This window comes from Lacerta agilis, chromosome 5 (genome assembly GCF_009819535.1).
Source record: "Lacerta agilis isolate rLacAgi1 chromosome 5, rLacAgi1.pri, whole genome shotgun sequence".
Taxonomy (NCBI): Eukaryota; Metazoa; Chordata; class Lepidosauria; order Squamata; family Lacertidae; genus Lacerta; species Lacerta agilis.
The window spans coordinates 92,686,779-92,701,719 of record NC_046316.1 but is presented as its reverse complement, the minus strand read 5'-3'; the positions used below and the strand labels follow the sequence as shown (position 1 = coordinate 92,701,719).

Sequence of the window (14,941 nt, the reverse complement as noted above, 5' to 3'; positions counted from 1 at the left end):
TGGCCCAATCTTGCCAATTCCTCCCATCCAACCTTGGAAAGGGTGGCACGAAACTCTCATGGGACTGCGCCATCTCCCCCCTGGGGCTTGAGGTAACTCACGTGGCTGCAAACTCAGCACTCGCCTCTCAGCTCCCAGCTCCGGAAAACGGCTTCTCTTCACCAGCGAGGTTTCCCTGCTTTGTGCCTCAAAAGCATGGCACAAAACAGTCCTCCAGCTGGGCTATCGGCTGCCGGCCCCGCAGACATGCAGACCTCCCGTCCTGGCAATCAATCTCCTCAGGACGCCTCGCCATCAAAGCGTAGCTTCTTGGCAATAAAGCAATTAAGCCATTAAGCCATCCATAACCTGTTTTGGATAGTGTTGATATTGGGTCATAAAACCTTTGACCCAAGTAGTGCTGCTGGCCGGCACTGCAATCAATCACCTTTACGATCGTCTCCGACATCAATGGCGCCCAGGCACACTTCTGCTTCGCCCTTAGCGTTCTCCAGTTGCAGAGTTAAGCACAGCGTCACGATGGCTTTTTAGGTCTGCTTCTCCGTGGCGTCGTGAAATAACTTGACAGACGCCAGTGCTACTAAACTAAACTAGACTTTATTTAGTAGCACACACACACAAGTCCTCCAGACTTGAGCTGCATGCTTGCAGCAAACTAACATTTAGCAGTAACACAAAGCAATAAGGCAGAAGAATGCAGAGAAGGGGAAAGTGAAACCAAACCTCCCCTTTTCTAGACAAAGGAAAAGTGCCCGTATTACAGTGGGCAAGGCTAAACTCCCAGGATCAGAACGCCTCTTGCATCATTAACTCTAAGATGCCCAGAAAACCTGACAGAACGTTTTTGCCTGGCACCTAAAAGTGTATAATGAAGGCGCCAGGCGAACTTCCCTGGGGAGAGCATTCCACAGATGGGGAGCCACTGCAGAGAAGGCCCCGTTCTCGTGTTGCCACCCTCCGGACCTTTTGAGGAGGGGGCATACAAAGAAGTGCATCAGATGATGATCTCAGGGTCCGGATAGGTTCATATGGAAAGAGGCCGCCCTTGAGGTATTGCGGTTCTGAGCCTTTTAAAGCTTTATAAGTCAAAAACTGCACTTTGAATTGGGCCCGGAAACTAATTGGTAGCCAGTGCAGTCGGACCAGGACTGGTGTAATAGGCTCAAACTGTCTTGCTTCCGGTTGCAACCTGGCTCTGAATTCTGCACGAGCTGTACTTTCCGAACCACTTTCAGAGGCAGCCCCACATATAACGCATTGCAGTAATCTAACCTTGAGGTTACCAGAGCATAGAAGAAGAAGAGTTTGGACTTGATATCCCGCTTTATCACTACCCGAAGGAGTCTCAAAGCGGCTCACATTCTCCTTTCCCTTCCTCCCCCACAACAAACACTCTGTGAGGTGAGTGGGGCTGAGAGACTTCAGAGAAGTGGGACTAGCCCAAGGTCACCCAGCAGCTGCATGTGGAGGAGCGGGGAAGCGAACCCGGTTCACCAGATTACGAGTCTACCGCTCTTAACCACTACACCACACTGCCTCCCTGAGGCACTGTTAGTGGGTGGTTCCCTAGACTGGATGGGTGGGAGGTCGCCTGCTCTTGATGGGGTTACGTTTCCTCTGAAGGAGCGGGTTCGTAGCTTGGGGGGTACTCCTGGATCCTTTGCTGTCGCTCGAGGCTCAGGTGGCCTCAGTGGCCCAGAGTACCTTCCATCAACTTTGACTGGTGGCCCAGCTACGCCCCATCATAGCTGTCAACTCTCCCTGCTATTTCCCAATGCTATAATAAGGGAATTTCCTGCAAAAAAAGGGAAAAGGTTGACAGCTATGGCCCCTATCTGGGCAGGGACAGTGGTGGAAGAACCCTTTTGGGCACCTGGGGCAGCGCCCATAGGGGTGGGGTGAACCTCCCATAGGGAGGGACAAGATGCGCGGAGCCCATTCTCTTGCTTGGCTTCCTCAAATATTTTATGGGCAGGGGGGGAGAAAAGGGACCTCGGCCCCTAGCATTTGGTTCTTAGGTGTGAAGGCAGCCCTGTATCAGGAAGTTTTTGCTGTGCGGTGTTCTGTTGTGTTTTTGTATATTCTGTTGGGTGGGGCACAAAAATAAAACATCATCGTCATCTCCATGAATTTGTGCAATCCTCGTTTAGAAACATCCAAGTGGTAGCCACCACTGGCTCCTGCGGCAGGGAGTTCCAAAGTTTACCCAGGCGCTGCATGTAGAAGGACTTTCTTTATCTGTCCTGAATCTTCCAACATTCAACTTCATTGGCCAGACACTTTTAAAACAATCTTAATCTTCTACAATACTGGCGTAATTGTGTATTACTGAGTTTGGAGATATTCTCTATTTCCAGATTCCCAAGTAAATGAAGAAGTCGCTGTCTTAGATGCATTATTTGTTGTTGTTCTTCAGTCGTTCAGTCGTGTCCGACTCTTTGTGACCCCATGGACCAGAGCACGCCAGGCACGCCTATCCTTCACTGCCTCTCGCAGTTTGGCCAAACTCATGTTAGTAGCTTTGAGAACACTGTCCAACCATCTCATCCTCTGTCGTCCCCTTCTCCTTGTGCCCTCCATCTTTCCCAACATCAGGGTCTTTTCCGGGGAGTCTTCTCTTCTCATGAGGTGGCCAAAATACTGGAGCCTCAACTTCAGGATCTGTCCTTCTAGTGAGCACTCAGGGCTGATTTCTTTGAGAATGGATATGTTTGATCTTCTTGCAGTCCATGGGACTCTCAAGAGTCTCCTCCAGCACCATAATTCAAAAGCATCAATTCTTCGGTGATCAGATGCATTATTTGTTATTGTTAGTTAATTAGTTTGTTGTTTATTAAAGAAGGATAAAATTGAACCCCACATTGAAGGCTCCGTGGGGCTGAAGAACACTCCCCACGCAACACCCCCTGGAAACATCCATCCAAGCAGGACCGGAACCCAACAAATCTGTAATGTAGAGATGCCCATCTTCTGTTACTTCAAAACTGCTTGTTTGCTTTATTTATATATCAGGGAGACATTGATCTAACTTGCTGAGGCACAAATGCAACGGGCTGTTTCCATCTGAGGCTTTGCGAGAACTCAAAAAGATCATGAAAGATCTTCTTAGTTAGACCACAGCTGATAGCATCTATCTAGTCAGCATGGTCAAAGCTCATCTTCCCTCCCCCCCCCCCCGACATTTAAAGTAAAAGGAAAGCAAAAAATTATCTTTGATGGGCTGAGTGTCTACAGAACATCTGTAAACTCGGTTGAGATTTCTGCCCCTGATAAAGGATCCTGTCTACCTGACTCTTTCCATATAGCATTTAAGAGTGGGTGTCATCGCAAGAAGTCGTTTGCCACGCTGCCAGATCACTTATCTTCCTCGAATATTTTCCACTAAGGGGACACATTAGCTCACTAAAGACTCAGCGGCCCAAATTCGGGCCACAGCCATTTCAGGACTGAACTACAAGATCTCGCGCTGCCAATGTTTCTTATCAGGCTCTGCTCCTGCGCCTCGAACAGCAGCTCCAGCCGCAGACATTAACAGACATTGTCTCTGTGCCTTGAAAACATCCACTTGATTTCTGCATCTCAAGCTGCTGTTAAAAAGGCATATGGGCAAGCCATGATGGGATAATTTTTCTAGACATTTGGTTCTTCCATGGGTGAGCAGACTTCGGACTTACGGGATCTACTTGCAGGTAGGTAGCAGTGTTGGTCTGACGCAGTCGAAATAAAAAAATAAAAACAAAATAAAAAATAAAAAAATTCTTTCCAATAGCACCCTAGAGACCAACTAAGTTTGTTCTTGGTATGAGCTTTCATGTGCATGCACACTTCTTCAGATACCCTGAATTCTGAATTTGGGAATTACAAATTATCACTAAACTGAAAACTATGCAGAGACCTGGTCTTAATAGAGATATTGGATTCCTGTCTCATTACATATGCTAATCATCCGCATACTATCCCTTGCTTTTTCCTATAGGACTAATTGCAGATGTTAACAGTTGTCAACACGTTGACCATACCCATTGAGCCAATCACCCTTCTCCTACTACCCTCCTGAGAAAAACACCACCCAACCCTCCCACTTTATATAAGGGTCTGGTGACTTCTGTTTCAGTGTTTCTGAAGAAGTGTGCATCCACACGACGAAAGCTTATACCAATAACAAACTTAGTTGGTCTCTAAGGTGCTACTGGAAGGATTTTTTTAATTTTTAATTTTGTTTTGACTATGGCAGACCAACACGGCTACCTACCTGTAAAAAAATTAAAAATTTGTCCAGTAGCACCTTAGAGACCAAACTTAGTTGGCCTCTTGGGATCTACTTGGTTTTTAAATAGAAGGCTAAGATCCACTGGGTACAAAATACACACACTTAGAACTTACGAATCCTGATCCCAGGAATTTCTTTTGAGTGCCACACACGGAATCCACTGTCATTTAATTGAGCTTTCGTTGTTTCAGCAGTACAATTTAGGAGAATGGAATCATTTCATTTTGGCTCTTACTGGGAGTCAAGAAAACCTTGCCAATCTAGTGCAAATCACTCAAAGATCTAGATGCAATTTGAGCTTCTGCTCAAAATACCAATTTTGCCCAAAATGTTGATGCTGCAGAAACACCCCTAGGGTCCCTTTGGGCGACTATAATGTGCTGTGGGGGGGGGTCTCCTTTGAAAACTCTCCAGATGCTGCTACTGCCCAGGCTGAACTTTCTCACATTTATTTTTACAGTATTAGATAATTATTTATATCCCACTTTTCCCCCTGACAGGAACTCAAGGCATCTTCCAGATAAAAAATAAGAACATCTAAAAACATAGGTAAAGGTAAAGGTACCCCTGACCGACTCTGAGGTTGCGGCGCTCATCTCGCTCTATAGGCCGAGGGAGCTGGCGTTTGTCCGCAGACAGCTTACAGGTCATGTGGCCAGCATGACTAAGCCGCTTCTGGCAAACCAGAGCAGCGCACGGAAATGCCGTTTACCTTCCCGCCGGAGCGGTACCTATTTATCTACTTGCACTTTGATGTGCTTTCAAACTGCTAGCTTGGCAGGAGCTGGGACCAAACAATGGGAGCTCACCCTGTTGCAGGGATTCGAACCCCTGACCTTCTGATTGGCAAGCCCTAGGCTCTGTGGTTTAGACCAGAGCGCCACCCGTGTCCCTAATCTAAAAACATTGGGGAAAATAATTAAATACAAGTAAACAGCCATAGCATTAAAACTATCTCTCTCTCTCCACAATCTATTAAAACCATACAAATAATTACGATATAAAACAGCATGGCTGACTTCTCGGAAATGAAACTTTGGCATCCTCACGGAAATTATTTGGAAAGGGATTGAAACTAAAATAGCAGGCGGTGAATCATAACACAATTGCCTGCGTTGAAAATATGACTGTGTGAGGGACAATACTAAGTACGTGTATCTGAAGAAGTGTGCATGCACACGAAAGCTCATACCAGGAACAAACTCAGTTGGTCTCTAAGGTGCTACTGGAAATAATTTTCGATTTTGTTAATACTAAGTACAGTTACAGGTGGGTAGCCGTGTTGGTCTGCCATAGTCAAAACAAAATAAAAAATTCTTTCCAGTAGCACCTTAGAGACCAACTAAGTTTGTTCTTGGTATGAGCTTTCGTGTGCATGCACACTTCTTCAGATACACTGAAACAGCAATAGAGTCACAGAATTGTGGAGCTGAAAGGGAGCCATCTGGTCCAAGTCCCTGCAGTGCAGGAATCTCAGCTCAAGCATCCCTGACAGATGGCCATCCAACCTCTGCTTAAAAACCTCAGAGGAATGAGAGTCCACCACCTTCTGAGAGAGTCCATTCCACTGGCAAACAGCTCTTACAGTCAGAAAGTTCTCCTTAATGTGTAGTTGGAATCACCTTTCCTGTAGTTTGAAACAACTGGTGAAGTTGCCTCGTCTCAAAAAGGATATTGGAGAGCTGGGAAAGGCGAACAAAAGGTTAGCAAGGAGTACATCTGCACCATCCGTTCAGAGTGTGCATCAAAAAGCACAGTTCTTCTCCCAAAGCATCCTGGGAACAGTTGCTTCCCCCCTCACAGTGCTATAATTCCCAGTGCCATTAACAAACTATAGTTCCCGTGGTTCTTTGGGTTGTGTGGGTGTTTGGCTAAGAGAATTCCAGGTGTTGTCAGGTAGGGACCAAGAACAGGGTGACAATTGTAGTCACATAAGGAAAATATTAGACTACAAAGTCCCCCCTCCCTGTCTGCAGGCTGAGTTTCCCAGTTACCTCTGAAGCTATGACTCTCTCTTGTTCCAGTAAAAACAACAGAGGTTCTTGTGGGACCCTAAAGACTAATAAATGTATCATGACATAAGCTTTTATGGACTTCATCAGAGGCCTGAAATGAAATTTTAGACAGCAGGTGCGTAGAGAAGAATTTTACAAGATGAGAGATGAACCGCCGTGAGATGGAAAAATTAAATCATTGATAAGCAAAGCTTAAAATGTAGCAGATTGGAATTTACCCAGCATTGGTCAGATGACTGCTGAGATAGCAAAGACATCCCCTTGTGCTAGTGCTGATCCTTCTGTGAGCTAGCACAAAACTGCAGCTGAACATTAAGTTTTTGTGTCCTTGAGCTCTGATCATGCCTAACTGAAAGGAAACAGGTTGGACACCCCCAAAGCTTTTGCAGGTGCAAACTATGTTGAAAGCGAGACCACATTACCGTGAGCCTACCGTATTTTACGCTCCATAAGACGCACTTTTTCCCTCCTAAAATGGAAGGGAAAATCGCTGTGCGTCTTATGGAGCGAAGGCTTCGCTCCCACTGCCTCCCCCCATCCCCCGTCGCGTTCGGCGGAAGGTGGGGGGAGGCAGCAGCGATGTTGCTGGATCATGCCAGCACCTCCGTTCACCGAAAGAAGCTTCTTTCGGCGAGCAGAGCTGCTAGCACGATCCAGCAACATCTCCGCCGCTTCCCCCGACCTCCCGCCGAACGCGACGGGGGATGGGGGGAGGCGGTGGGAAGCGAAGGGGATGTTGGTGGATCGTGCCAGCAGCTCCGTTCACGGAGCTGCTAGCACGATCCACCAACACCTCCGCCGCCTCCCCCCACGTCCCGCCGAACGCGACGGGGGATGGGGGGAGGCGGCGGGGAGCAAAGGGGATGTTGGTGGATCGTGCCAGCAGCTCCGTTCACGGAGCTGCTAGCACGATCCACCAACACCTCCGCCGCCTCCCCCCACGTCCCGCCGAACGCGACGGGGGATGGGGGGAGGCGGCGGGGAGCAAAGGGGATGTTGGTGGATCGTGCCAGCAGCTCCGTGAACGGAGCTGCTAGCACGATCCACCAACACCTCCGCCGCCTCCCCCCACGTCCCGCCGAACGCGACGGGGGATGGGGGGAGGCGGCAAGAAGCGAAAGGGATGTTGGTGGATCGTGCCAGCAGCTCCGTGAACGGAGCTGCTAGCACGAACCACCAACATCTCTGCTGCCTCCCCCATCCCCCGCCGTATTCGGCGGGAGGTGGGGGGAGGCAGCTGCGATGTCTGCTTTTGGGATCGGTGGGCGGCAGAGAGGTTGGTAGAGGATTTCCTCCACCACCCCACGCGCTGCCCACCAATCCCAAAAGCAGGCTTTTGGGATCGGTGCAAGGCATGGGATGGTGGAGGAAACAGCGGGGATGCTGCTGCTTTCTCCACCACCCTGTGCCCCGACGCCAAAAGCAGGCTTATCCCCTGTTGCTTTAAAGGGACATGGGGAGGAGGGGAGAAATTTTCTCCCCTCGTCCCCATGTCCCTTTAAGGAAGCGGGGATGAGCCGCTGTGAAGGGAGAAGGGGCTTCCCCTCCAGCACTCCCCTCCGTGTTTTTTAGAGGAGGATAACCAGGAAAATATTTTTTCCCTGGTTTTTCCCCTTTAAAAAACAAGTGCGTCTTGTGGTCCGGAGCGCCTTATGGACCGAAAAATACGGTAAATCATCAAGAAAGCAATATTAAAAAGGGTGTCTGGAGGAGCCCCGAGTTTAAATGTAAAGAAGTACAGTGATCATTCTTTACAGAGGATTGTGTGATGGCACAAGCTTTCAAGCTTTTAATATTTTGACTAACACCTATTGTGGGAAGATGAGTCCATTGTCTCGATTCAGCTCGAAGCATACGGTAATAGAGACATCCTGAGAAGTTCCCATTCAAAAGCTTCACACTTATTTCCATTGCTGAATGGCAGCTTTCAGATCAGCAGTAGGAGATTTCCCAGGAGACGGAAACAGTCAAATGTTGCACTTTCGAATGTCAGATTTATGACATTGCACAGGCTGACCCATGTGTCCTCTTGAGGCAGCTGGCCAGCATCAATGGCAGGTGGGGTGGTGTAGTATAGTGGCTAGAGCCTTGGAACTGGACCACACATGCAGGTTCAAATCCCTTCTTAAACATGAAGCTCACTGGCCAGTTAAGTCTCTGTCAGGCTAATATTGTCAGAATAAAATGAGGGGACCGCATGCACTGCCTTCAGCTCCTTGGAGTTTGTTGTTCAGTCGTGTCCACCTCTGTCCAACCATCTCGTCCTCTGTCGCCCCCTTCTCCTTGTGCCCTCCATCTTTCCCAACATCAGGGTCTTTTCCAGGGAGTCTTCTCTTCTCATGAGGTGGCCAAAGTACTGGAGCCTCAACTTCAGGATCTGTCCTTCCAGGGAGCACTATATGCTCCATAGAGATAAGTAATTCGGAGTAAATCTCGAGGTCAAAAACTGGACGCCTCCTCCCTCGGCCGCGGTGGCCTATAGGCCCCACAAAAACCCATAGCCGCATTTTCCTATTTCAACTATAGCTCGAAAGGGTGCCTTTCCATGGGCGCGGGGAAGGGGGGGCCGGGGCCGAGGCGGGAATATTTCCATTTAAAAATCGCACGGCTCTAATGTTTCTTATTTCTATGACGCAAAGGTCAGAGGAGTCTTCCGCCAGAGAGATGCTTAAGTGTCTTGGCGCGGCACTTCTCTGCTCCCATAGAAAACCAGAGCCCTGGTTTCTGCATAAAAGTGGCTAAAAGTCTTTTCCTCGCCCACCCTTTCGCCATGGGTTTTTTAAAGAAAAGTCCCACTCCAAGGGCCGCTCTACAGCTGCTTTTAGCTCTGTGGTGCCGGAAGCGGAAGTGGCGTGGCGTCATGGTTTCCCGTGGAGCTGACCATATGTCTGCGGCGCCAGGAGCGGAAATGGGCCGTCGTCGTCGAGACCTCTCTAGGAATTTATTTTTTATCTCTGCTGCTCCGAAAACGGAAATGCGCCAAGTCCCCTCTAGGAATTTCTTTGGCGCTCCGCGGCGCCGGAAGCAGAAATCGGTCGTCGCCAAGGCGACGCGTGCCGCTTCACCCCAGCGGGCGGCGAAAGTTGCCATGGAGTCGTCTCCGTCGCAGACCCCGGCGTCTCCGCGGGAGGCGTCTCCGCGGCGCAGTCCCAGGCCCTATAGCGGCTCGGGCCCGGCCCGCACGTACAGCCTGCGGCCCGCCTTCCAGCACAAGTCAGTCAGTGGCCGGGGGAGGGGGAGGGGGAGGGGCCGGCCCTGCAAAAACGAAACAGACAAGCACCCTCCCCCTCCCCTCCCATAGGGGGAGACGGGCTCCTTCGTTCCCCTATTCGCCCCTCCTGCCCTGCAGGGAGCTCGAGGCGGCAAGGCAGGGCTTGTTGTGTCCAGCAACATCTGGATCCCACCAGGTTCTGCCTCCCTCTTTGGAGGCCGACACACACCGCTCTCCCAGGGGCTACAAAATCCACCTCGATCCCTTTACAAGTGGCACCTTGGTTCTCAAACGCCTTGGTACCCAAACAACTAGGAACCCCCAAGCACTGCATGCACAAGAAAGCTCATACCAAGAACAAACTTAGTTGGTCTCTAAGGTGCTACTGGAAGGGATTTTTTATTTTGCAAACCCGGAAGTCAGTGTTCCGGTTTCCGAACTTTTTTCGGGAGCCGAACGTGCTCCGTTTTGAGTGTCACGCTTACGATTTGAGTGTCACGCTGAGGTCTGTCTGTTTTTGCTGTTTATTTTGCGGCTCTTTTTGTTTTGTTTTTGTGGCTGTGTGGAACCCAGTTCAGCTACTGATGGATGGATGGATGGATTGTGTGACTGCAGTACATTGTTTGTTGCTTTCATATATTTTTTTTTTATCTCTGGTCTCGTTAGATAGTAAAATTCATGTTAAATTGCTGTTTTAGGGGTTGTTTGTAAAAGTCCGGATTAATCCATTTTGCATTACTTTCTATGGGAAAGCGCACCTTGCTTTTGGAATGGACTTCCAGAATGGATTAAGTTTGAGAACCAAGGTACCACTGTACTTTAAAGAACTTTCAGATCCTTTCTGATGTTGACTTGAAGCTGGCATACATTTAGTTCCCAGTCATTGAACTACTGAGCATCAGCACATATCCTGCATCCTAAGCCTTCCAGCCATGACCTGATACTTAATTGTTTTCCCATGTGCTGGGTGTCTGTTCATCTGTTGTAAAGGAATGCCATCAGTCAAGGCCCTTCTTCCCACTTGCATTCTCAAGTGGTACAGCCCCTGAAGGCTTAAACCATATGAAGATGTAAACTGAGTGTGAATCCGCTCAAAGATGTAAGCCTGAAGTTTGGGAGTTGTCACAAATCAGACATCCCAGAGACTCCAGTTATTTGTTATACTGGTGGAGAGGAGATATAACTGTAAGCAGTGTTATGCCATTCTTTCCTATTAGATTCCGCCCTTCTACGGTGAAAGATTGTATCCATGAGGTGTTAAAAGAGGAGCTGGCCAGTGTACAGTACAACCCTGATGAGATCCCACAACTCACCAAATCCTTATCAGAGACAATCCTGGAAAAGCTAAAAGGTAATTATAGCATGTGCCAAGAGTACCGTATTTTTCGCTCCATAGGGCGCACCTCGTTTTTAGAGGAGAAACCAGAAAAAAAATATTTTTCTGGTTTTCCTCCTCTAAAAGCCCTGTTTTTTTTGAGGATCAGCTAAAAGTTTTGCAGCTTTTTTTGCAAAGGGAAAAGCCCTGGGGTTTTTTGAGGATCAGCTAAAAGTTTTGCAGCTTTTTTGCAAAGGGAAAAGCCCTGCTTTTTTGAAGATCAACTAAAGGTTTTGCAGCTTTTTTGCAAAGGAAAAAGCCCTGTTTTTTTGAGGATCAGCTAAAAGTTTTGCAGCTTTTTTGCAAAGGGAAAAGCCCTGGTTTTTTGAGGATCAGCTAAAAGTTTTGCAGCTTTTTTGCAAAGGGGGAAAAGCAAAGAGGGAAAGCCCCATTTTTATGGGTTCAACTCTGCAGCTTCTAAAGTTTCCAGTTTCCAGACAGATAATCTAATCAGCCAGTCACATGTCGCTGGGGAAACAAACAACCTCCCTCTGCAGCACATTCAACAAAGGAGGCCTGGGCAAGGAGGCAGGGCTGAAAGGGAGCCAGGACTCTAATCTCTCTCCCGATCTCTTGCTGATCAGCTGCTGAGCGGGGTCCTTTCAACACCCCCTTTTCTCTTTGTAAAATAAAAAGCATGATCCTCTTTTGGCCCCTGGGCAATTCAGCTCCAGGGACCACCATTCGCTCCATAAGATGCACAGATATTTCCCCTTACTTTTTAGGAGGAAAAAAGTGCGTCTTCCTGCCCAACTCACCCACCCTTTCTCTCTCTTGGGCACACACACCCTTGCTGATGTTCTTTCATCTGGCCAAACATATGATGTGACAATATATAGGTGTGAAATCTTTCAATTTCCCCCAATCATTTTTCTACCCCATCTTTCTTTCTAGAGAGAGGTTTTCACCGATATAAAATGGTGGTGCAAGTGGTGATCGGAGAACAGAGAGGCGAAGGAGTTAAGTAAGTTCGGCTTCCCTCCCTTCCCACCAAATCATTCGCATTTCTTAATACTTTGCACTGTGGGTTGTTGTTGTTGTTGTTGTTGTTGTGTGTGTGTGTATGTGTTTGTACATTGTGAAATCTGAGAGTTGAGCGCTGCTTCATATTTATCCCGAGGATTCTACAAATGACAAATTCAGACAGTTCCTTTGGGAACTTAATGGCATGATGTATTCTGACTTGCACAGCACACCCCCAACATTCAGAGCAAATTAGACACCTTTGTTGCAATAGCATGTTTGGTGTGGGTAACTCTCCCTTCCTTCACTTCACCTGGAGGGTTTCCATGCCTGTCCTCACTCTTTTTGTCTCCAGATGGTTCTTCTGGGTTTCACCACTACAGAGCTGGAGGCATTTGGTTGCCTGCAGAACAGCTTCCAGTCCCACAACTGAACTTTCCCTCTCCTCCCCCTGCATGCCCCCCAAATCTATTCTGAGGGATCCCTGCAACCCTCCAGAGTAAATTTTGTAGGCATGCAAGGGGGAGGAGAAGGAAGAGACGTTCCATTGCAGAAGTAAATTTGTTCCGCAAGCCCAATGACTTTCAACCAAATTGTGCTCTTCTTATTTGGGATCAACCTTTCTATCCCTGTTGGTCCCGTCCCCCGGGGGATGGGGGGATTTTGGGGAAGCATTCTCAACGTATCAAGTGGAATGAACAGTCTCCAAATGTGGGTGACTGTCGCCAACTGATGCTTTTCTTTATCAATGGACGGTTCCTCATTTGTTTCTTCAGCATGGCTGCACGATGCTTCTGGGATGCAGACACAGACAACTACGCTCAGGATATTTTCATGAATGTAAGTGATTTGCTGCTTTTGCCATGCGTCACCCATTGAAGGGTGCTTAAAAACCGTGTGTCCTGATGTTCTCATGTGTAAAACCTACAAAAATTGCAGAAGAAAATCTCCATCATGCTTGTTACTGCAACAGATTCCCAAAGTCATGATTTTTTTAATCTCTAAGGTCGTTTTTGCTCACAGGGGTGTTCTCCTTCTCATTCCTGCAGGACACCCTCTTCTGTGTGGTGGTTGCCTTTGGCTGTTTCTTCTACTAACGCTGGTGAAAAGTTCAAAGAAGATCACTGTTTCAAAGATATTTTTGAGGATGGACACTCCCGTTTACAAAATACATTTTCTACTTGATGCTTTTATGACAGTTGTCTGCTGTTGCTGCTTTGTATATGGCTAGAGTTTTCTGCACAAGCCCCACTGAAAAAAACGAGATACTTCTCTTACACAGCTCCTGCTCCTTTCAATAAGGTTTGTTTAGGAAAACTTCCTGCCAACTTCGACCCTATATTTACTTGCAACATTTTCTCTGCGATGAGTGCCTGATGAGACCCATCGGGTTACAACCATTACAAACAATTGAAATTTCTGGTTGCAGATCCGTTGAGTCTGCTGCGAATGCTAAACTCGTGCTGAATCCCAGTCTATTTGAATGAATATGTTAAAATCTCAGTGAGAATGGTATAAATGCACTCTATAATTTTAACGTGGAATTCTGCTCCTAAATTTGTCCTGAAAAGACTTCTCTTTTTACAATTTATATTTGCATTCTCATTCCACACCTTCGCTTCTTCCACAAGGAACAAATTTTAAGAAACGCCGTGTTCTCTAGGTCAGGCTTCCTCAGATTTTGTTGGTAGTTTTCCTAACGATTCTAAGTTTATTGGTACAAAGTCAATTTGAAATCAGAGTCTTGGGCCTAAGCACACGTCCTGGTGCCTACAAATAAAGGTGAATCCAAGGAGCAACCCCCCGGCAATCGTAGTCTGTGGTCAGCAAAAACGGCAAACAATCCTCGCCAGCGCGGTGTCAATGGCTCGTCCATTCACCGTTTCAGCCAAATGTGTACTGGTGTGCTGGTGCAGAGGCCATCAAAGGGGTATGCCCAAGGACCCACCTGTGGAGAAAAAGAAACAAAACACGGGAGAGAGACTGCACTTGTTGACATAATGCATGTCCCCCAACAACCACCAGCCCACTGTTGACCCTCAGGAGAAACTGGGGTGGGGTCTGCAAACAGGGCATTAGGGAGCAGCTCTGACAGAGTTGGGTTGCCAGACAGAGCTTGGCCATTGAATTCGGTTCAGAGCCATCGGTAGGTCACTCTCATCGTCCCACACTCCCGTGGCAGCCAGCTTGGCAGGGCTGCCAACTCCGCACTACGGTGTTTCATTTGGACAATGGAGTTAATCCCTCAATGTGCTCATTCAAAGAGTGTCAATTTCAGGGTTCTTTTTGGGTAACAACGAATTCTGGACAGGGCAATATTTTAACACAGTCTCCAAAGTGTTTGCTTCATCCATTCCCTCCAATACTCCTGAAACCAGAGCCATCTTCAGGCTCCTCTCATCGTCCCATGCTCCTGTGGCAGCCAGCTTGGCAGGCCGCCAACTCCTTGGCGGGCCACCAAATCCGCTCCACGATATTCCGTTTTGACAACGGAGTCACCTCAATGTGCTCTGCAACATGGGCACGGAGGATGGTGAAAGCACACTTCAAATCTGTGTAGATGATAAATATTGCCTTCAATGTGTTCACCTTCTCTTTACCATCAATTTTTCTTCCAATCATTCCAAATTTCTGCCCCCGGCTTGCACACCAGTTGCATCCCACTCTCCCCCCTTTTCTCCTGAGGTTCAAAGTTCCCGCATGTCCTCACAGTGTCAGGGCTCCTACTACAATTGCTGCTGCCAAGAGTCCCGCCTTCTCCTTTTTCCAACATCCCATTCTGTACTTGCCACCCTCCTTCCACATCACATACACCTTCATCTACATTCCCACACCCAGCAACTGTACTCTGTTCACATGTTCACTGATCGGAGGGGTTGTGAGGCCCCCCTTCGTCCCTCTTGCTTTGATTGTTGTGCAAGAGGGGCTACATTACAAAATAAAAACTAGAAATGAGACAAACAGCACTACAGGTGGAGGAGCAGGTGCAACTCACTTAAAAAGTCAAAGCTGCAAGCTTCACCACTTCCCCCCTTGTTTTATGCTTCTAAAACCATAAAATGAAAAAATGAAATAAAAACAATGTGTTACAGGAGTATAGGTAAGCC

General features: G+C 47.8%; 1 protein-coding gene across 1 annotated transcript; it reads left to right on the top strand.

The window, feature by feature from the left end:
* Positions 1 to 9,358: 9,358 nt before the first annotated feature.
* On the top strand, positions 9,359 to 13,027 carry TCTEX1D2 (Tctex1 domain containing 2). Its single transcript, XM_033150909.1, has 5 exons — positions 9,359 to 9,498; positions 10,714 to 10,847; positions 11,766 to 11,835; positions 12,611 to 12,674; positions 12,884 to 13,027. Exons 1-5 carry the CDS (start codon positions 9,374 to 9,376, stop codon positions 12,929 to 12,931), a joined length of 441 nt encoding a protein of 146 aa, XP_033006800.1. The 5' UTR covers positions 9,359 to 9,373; the 3' UTR covers positions 12,932 to 13,027.
* The last annotated feature ends 1,914 nt before the right edge of the window (positions 13,028 to 14,941 follow it).

Coding starts and splice junctions, on each gene's coding strand:
- TCTEX1D2 (XM_033150909.1), top strand. CDS start 9,374: ATGGAGTCGTCTCCGTCGCAGACCCCGGCGTCTCCGCGGGAGGCGTCT. Junction 11,836..12,610: donor CAGAGAGGCGAAGGAGTTAA/GTAAGTTCGGCT, acceptor TTGTTTCTTCAG/CATGGCTGCACGATGCTTCT. Junction 12,675..12,883: donor CTCAGGATATTTTCATGAAT/GTAAGTGATTTG, acceptor TCATTCCTGCAG/GACACCCTCTTCTGTGTGGT.